We start from the raw sequence: 7,029 nt of genomic DNA, 5'->3' as shown, positions 1-7,029 counted from the left end.
GGGCTACTTTGATGCCCAATTTGAAGCTGAGCGCGCTGCCCGCCTACAGCAGCATGAGGAGTACGTGCGCCAACATGAGGCGTATATGAGATTGATGAATGATTGGCAGCGAGCCTTCCCAGGACCGCCACAGGATCCTCAGGACCCCCCGGCCCCTTGAGCCCCGGTGAGTTCGACTCCGTGCCCTACACTTCATTTTCAAACTTATTCTTCCTTGTGGAGAATAAGTTTGGGGGGATGTGGCTGTGTGGGCACTCTATCTTTATGCTTTGCTTCTTTTTAGTTTGTGTTAGTTGTTTTGAGTCTTGTTTGTTTTGGTTGGAGTCGTTGTTTTGTTGTGAAGTTGTCAGTCTTGCTTTTGTTTATCTCTCTGTGATGATGCCTTGGTGGAAAGATGAGATGTGCATGGATTAGTTGGATGACTGGCCTATGATGATTTCTGCTTTAAACTTGTGAAATTGCATGTGTTTGTGTTTATATTATTGAGATTGAGCATGATTGATGAATGATAAGCGTGGTCTCTATGTGTTTGCAATCAATGATATAAGCTGTGAGATTTGAGCCTTGACTGTCACTATTTTCTACAGTCTTATTTCTTTCTCTTGAGTGATTGTTCGAGCATGCATGTTTCTCACTAGAACTTGTCTTGGTTTCTCCCTCGAGGTCACATAGTGTGCTTAATAACTTTGAGATGATAGAAGGCCGTCTTTGCTAGCCTATATATCCCATACTTGTCCTTTTACTTTATATGATCCTAGTTCGCCCCTTTGAGCTTTTTATTATCCATTTTATTTGGTTTAGCCATGTGTGGGAGCTTGGAGTTTGTTGTTATGGGATAGTTGGTTTGTGGAGGTGTGTGATTATGGTTTATGAACTTTGATCTTGATTGAAAAAAATCCTAGTATCCTACAAGTCGTTGAAAAAAAAAAGGAGAAAAGTGAGAAAATTGGAAAAAATGGGTACATAGGATGCATTAGAAAGTCATAATGTCATGAGAAATAATTGTTGTGTTGTGATGGATTATATATTGAAAATTTTGGTTTTGTGAAAGGTGGAGGATAGAATTGAGTAAGAATGCTATAAGGTTGGTGATGATGTTACTTTGTTTCGCATCTTTTAGTCACTTAGCCAAATATATCCTACCTTGCCAAAGAGCCTACATTACAACCCTCAATAAAGACCTTTTTGATATTGGTTATAGGAGCACACATTTAGTGGTGGAGAGGTGAGATGATTGACAAGCTTATGGATGAGTACTTGTTCTGCTTGAACTGAGCGTATACACGTCCATGTTGATTGACAAACTTGAGAGTTGAGAGTTCTTAAAATTCTTTATCTTTTTGGTGAGGATTGCAAGTCATTGAGACCATAATTTGAAGTTTGTCATGAGTGTTATATCTGATGATAGGAGATACAAATGCATGTTGTTATTTGTGTTGATAAATCTGAAGCCACAATGTTATCCACTTTTCTCTGCGCTCTTGTTGATTCACCTTTGGTTCATCTTTGTTTTTGTCCGAGGACGGACAATGGTTTAAGTTTGGAGGGTTGATTTACATGCATTTTTCCTCTCATTTGTCGCGTTTATTCATAGTTTTTGGGGTGTTTTCATTGAGTTCTTAAGTGTCTTTGGTTTAATTTGTTCAATTTTGTGGAATAGACTACTCGTCCGTGCTCGTGTTGTTTTTACAAGTTGATGTGTGTATTTTAGTTACTTAGTTTAGTGTGTGTTTCGCCATGATTTTATATGATTTTACATGGTTTGCGATATTTTGGATGCAGGAATTGAGCGAAATTTGGAGATGATCTTGTGGATGGAAGAAATCGGAAGAAATCGAATTTTGGATGAAGTTCATGGGCTTTTGAAGAGAAGATTAGAGATTGGGCTTAGATTAATTATTATACATTTAATTAGGCCCAAAACTCATGCTTTAATTATATTTTGGGCTTATTTTTGGAGAGGGCCGATCAGCCCATGATTTGGTTTAGGGCGGCTGCTTAGTTTTAGGAAAAGGGGCGAATTATTCCCTTAAATATGGGAAGGGATGCAGCCGCCACTTAAGCACTTTTGGAGGACAACTACTTCATGATTAGATTAGAATTTTATTAGCTTTGTTTTTTTTATGCTTTCAACTTGGACGTGAACTAGAGAATTAGTTGGGAGTATTGGGGCGTTGACTTTTCATTAATCAAGTTTGAGCAGATTCGATTTTCTTTTGGTTTCAAGTAGTGATTTTACTTTTATTGCAATTTCTTTTTTTCTTGTTTTATGTTTACTTTTAATTGCTTCGTATAATTTTAGTTAGTTCTTTAATTGCAATTATTCGTTTAATCAGTGTTTGTTAATTTTATGTTTACTTTAATTTATTTGCTTGATCTTAGTTTAACTATGAGTAGCTAATTCTTTAATTCGGCGAGAATAATGGAGCATTAGTTTATTAATCTGTGAGGCCTAATTAGTTTTAAAATTGATTCCTATTGATTTCGATTTATTCCTAGGGTTTAAAGATAATTCTGATTTTATTTAAGCCTGATCAACTTAGATTAAATTGGATTACAGTCAATTAGCACCTCCAATCCGTAATTGTTGGAATAGGGCTGATTAGTGATAAAACTACCATGTTCGTAGTAGGAATAAATTGGTGGATTAATTATTACTAGCGTATCTAGGATAATTGGTCTAAATTGGGTTCCTTCATTTTAATGCTATTAGAATATTAAATCTAGGTTATATTTTAATAAGGGAAATAAGCAGGTCTGGCGTCTCCAGCTGTCTATCGACACAGTAAGTAGGAATTGGGGTATGTCAGTGCGTATCACAGTATCCTATAACTAATTGGTTGATAGGAATTAATTAATCTTTGCGTCGATGATCAGAGCTTTAAATTAGTGTGGATTTATTCGAGCCGAGTTACCTTTTTATTGATTTATTTTTAAGAGTTATTTTATTTGATTTAATTTGCTTTCTTAGTTATAATTAATATTTTCTCAAATTAAGGCGTGGTGGCATCACCAAAATTATAGATTTTAGGGAATTGAATGATTTTATCTGCTCTCTGTGGGATCGACCCTGCTTATCATCATACTAATTTATTTTGATAATTCTGCAGGAATTATTTGGTGGTATACGACGTCCACCACAAGTTCTTGTACTAATGGTTTGAAGAATCATATCATTTCTTGCATGAAAAAGAATGCAAGTGTCGGTGGGCAAACTGTTTTGAACTACACCCCTAGTGCCAGTGGTGCTGCAACAGGATCATTAACGAGTTGGAGATTTGACCAGAAAGAGGTGAGATTAGCATTGTGTGAAATGATCATTCTCGATGAGCTGCCTTTCATATTTGTTGAGAGGGAGGGTTTTAGAAGATTTGTGGATCGTATATGCCCTCAGTTCCAGATTTCTTCCAAACAGACGGTCCATACTGATTGTGTGAAGCTTTTTCTGGATCGCACGGATGTCATCAAATCCTTCTACCAGAAAAAAAAAAGACATGGGTAGAGTGTCCATAACCACCGATTATTGGACATCAGTGAGTAACATAAATTTCATTTGTGTTACTGCACACTGTATCAGCAGGGATTGGATTCTTCATAAGAAGACCATCACTTTTTGCCCCATCCTCAGTCATAAGGGAACCGACATTGGTGAAAAGGTCGTCACATCACTAAAGGAATGGGGGTTGAAGAATGTGTTGTGTTGTACTACTGACAATGAAACTTCAAATGACGGGGCTATTAGACATGTTCGTGCATACCTTGACATGATAGAGTCTAATGTTGTGGGCGGTAGATCCATCCACATGCGATGTGCAACAATACTTAACTTGGTGGTGTAAAAATGGCTAGACGAGATAGGGATGTCTGTGAGAAGAGTTAGAGAGGCGGTCAAGTGGGTTAAAGCCTCACCTGCAAGAAATACAAAGTTCTTCGACTGTGTTACAGTACTGAAAAGTAAGATTTCTTGTACGAAGGCCTTATCTTTGGATGTCCCGACTCGGTGGAACTCTACATATCTGATGTTAGAGTCTGCCGAACCATATGAGGAGGTTTGGAAGATGTGTGATAATATGTTTCCCACTTATACAGCTAATTTGTTGGGGAAGAAACATGACAAAGATCCTATTGGACTGTTTGAAGCGTCGGATTGGGTTAATGTGCGCAAGATCATTGAATATCTAAAGGAGTTTTATGAGTTGACGCTTCTAGTATCTGACACTACATACGCCACATCACACTTGTTTTTGATTGAGATGTGTGATATCTTTGATCTCATATCTTAATTGGAGTTTAGTGATGATCGTGAGATAAGTTCCATGGCAGTTAATATAAGGATTAAGATTGGCAAGTATTGGCTTGAAGAAGAAGGTCTGAACGCAATGATGAACCAAATTCTTTACATCGCTGCCGCCTTGGATCCAAGACAAAAGATGAAACATGTGGAGAAATGCTTGGAGCTGAACGAGGTACCACTTTGACTAATGAGATTACTGCCTCAATGCATGAGATGTTTGAGTTCTATATGGGGTTGTATAAGAACACCTAGTACCTCCTCCACTGTTACTCCATCTCAAGGGCGTAGAGATTTTTGAGGTTCTCTTACTTTTCTAGCCAATGATAGTGATAAAGAGGCTGAGGAATCTGATGCAAATGAGCTCGCAGTCTATCTCACTGAGAAGCAATTCAAATTGTCAATGGATGTGGTTGATATAAGTTTGATATTTTGCAGTGGTGGTCGAAGAATATATAGTCCACAATATCTTATTCTGTCTGAGATGGCTTGGGATATATTGGCTATACCAACCTCTAGTGTTGCTTCTGAGTCAGCATTTAGCACAGGAGGTCGTGTTCTCTCCTCGTATAGGAGCTCATTAGCATCCAGTATGGTTGAGGCATTAATATGTGCTGAGGATTGGTTGAAGAGTAGTTCAATTAACAAAAAGGATAAGGAAGGTGTGCCTATCGAAGCGTTGGAAAGGGAATTTCAAATGGGTAAGTACACATTGTGATACATTTTGTTATTCACTAAATCACTATTGTTCATTTGTTTGTTAGACTAACTTAATTTTTTTCTTGTTTTATTTGTTCATAGTGTTAATTAGCAAGCGAGAGGAAGAGACAAAGACAACACAAACGGCTCAAAGTGCGAGTGGAGCGATTGCGAGTTGATCATCACCTAAGGATCCTTCTATTTTGCTTATTATCATGCATTGAACATTAATTATGCACTTTGACTTGTTTTCATCTTTTATATTTGAGCATTGTAGAACTTTAAGACTTGATGGTTGATCATTTGAACTTGCTTTCTACTTTTAGTCTTTTATGGTTTGAATGTTTGATGATTCATGGTTAGCTGCCTGCTCCTGGTACTTAGATTAAATTTAGTTTGGATATTTTAATAATTTCACAGGTGGGTTATTGATATAAACTAAAAAGGATATTTCAAAATTTTTTTAATAAAATTATTTCTCTTCGTATATATTACATTATTTATATATAACTTTGTACTTATATATCAAGTTTATACAATCAAGTTTATTACATTATTGCCTTTTCGAATATCAAGTTTAACTTTTAAGTGATTTCTTTGAAGGAACTACAAGTCTACAGACTACAATAGTCAATACAATAGATATTCAAAGTTGTATTAATAAATAATAGGGTTAATAACCGAAAAATACACGAACTATCACTAAGGGGGGTGTATTCGTTGTGGATTTCCACAGACTTTAAAAAGTCCATGGAATTTAAATTCCATGGAATTCACATAGATTCCAGACGACTTTCAAAGAATTCGTGGTTGGATTTCACCCCGATTTTCACTGATTTTCGAATAATTTAGGGGATAATTCTGGAATTGAAATCCATGATGCCAACGCCCGCTGAGTCCCAGCACCGCTGGAAACCCAGCGACCGCTGGGAATCCAGCGAGCGCTGGGTTCCAGCTAGCGCTGCAACATGGTATATTCAAGACAAAAACATTACAGGCATAGTTCCAAACACAGATCAATTTTACAACATATCTGGTGAGTAATAATTGAAATATTTATCTAAGATGCCAATATCATGGACTAACAATCAATCATAATCCTTAGATAGGACAACGATGACCTACGAGATATAGTTTTATCAGATCCAGAAGACTTGTTATCCGATAACTCATCCGGTGTTTGTCGATTAGGTTCTGGGTTGACACCAGCAAGACTACCAGTTGTATCATTTATCTTAAATATTTCGACTCCATTCAAGATGGCATCATAATGGGCCTCCCAAGCAGGATCTTTGGCTTGCGTTGCATCCTTACATTCAACTGAAGCCCCAATACTATGATGCCAGTCACTAAATCCTACTAAGAAAGGAAGAAAAACAAATGAAGACAAAAATCCGAGAGAAAAAAAAAAAAAAAAGTTGCAGTCACTAGGTGTGATCCAGTGATAATCCTCACATTGCTCCTCCTGAAAAGAGGGAAAAAAAAAGATAAATAACCAAAATATGAAGAGAAACATCAAACATTAGATTCTTTGCATAATAGCGTAAGTAATTTACCATAATCTTTAGGCGTGTGGCATTTATAGCACTCCATCCTGCTAGCATAATTATGCATGCCGCATCCAACTCTGTTGACAATATATATAGGTGATTGAGTGGATGAAATTTATATATAAAAAAGAAAAAGAAAAAGGAAATTAAAAAGAAATAGACGAATTAAATTACATGGAGCAGATCCAGTCGCCGGTTTTCCAGCCGGGGACGGCGTAGCCTGCCGGGGCCATAATTCCGGTCACTAGATACTAAAAACTCTTTGATTTGTCTTGGTTATGATATCTGTGACTTCGCAGAAGTGGAGCCTAACAAGGTAAGAGAAGCCAGAATCGATATTGAAGAGCCAAGTTAGGTTGTACTGCTGGTTGATAGATGCATTTGGACCCATTGATCTCAGGGTACTGTATACATCAAGAGGGGCAATGTAGCTTGGGGTCCCCGGAGGGTAAGCAATCGTCGTGTTATCATCAGGGACCTCTGTAATCC

The 7,029-nt window shown here is 37.3% G+C and overlaps 1 protein-coding gene and 1 long non-coding RNA gene across 2 annotated transcripts; one reads left to right on the top strand and one right to left on the bottom strand.

Annotated features, from left to right (window-relative positions):
* The first annotated feature begins 3,184 nt into the window (after positions 1–3,184).
* On the top strand, positions 3,185–5,009 carry LOC130994013 (uncharacterized). Its single transcript, XM_057919048.1, has 6 exons — positions 3,185–3,498; positions 3,581–3,789; positions 3,850–3,954; positions 4,090–4,208; positions 4,290–4,368; positions 4,612–5,009. Exons 1-6 carry the CDS (start codon positions 3,185–3,187, stop codon positions 5,007–5,009), a joined length of 1,224 nt encoding a protein of 407 aa, XP_057775031.1.
* Positions 5,010–6,339: 1,330 nt separating this feature from the next.
* LOC130993715 (uncharacterized) lies at positions 6,340–6,781 on the bottom strand. Its single transcript, XR_009091752.1, has 3 exons — positions 6,715–6,781; positions 6,547–6,617; positions 6,340–6,455 (listed from the first exon to the last, which is right to left on the bottom strand). It is a non-coding gene; the product is annotated as an uncharacterized LOC130993715 (long non-coding RNA).
* Positions 6,782–7,029: the final 248 nt, after the last annotated feature.

This window comes from Salvia miltiorrhiza, chromosome 7 (assembly GCF_028751815.1).
Source record: "Salvia miltiorrhiza cultivar Shanhuang (shh) chromosome 7, IMPLAD_Smil_shh, whole genome shotgun sequence".
Classification (NCBI taxonomy): domain Eukaryota; kingdom Viridiplantae; phylum Streptophyta; class Magnoliopsida; order Lamiales; family Lamiaceae; genus Salvia; species Salvia miltiorrhiza.
Note: the sequence above shows the minus strand (reverse complement) of the source record. Positions and strands in the feature narration are given on the sequence as shown.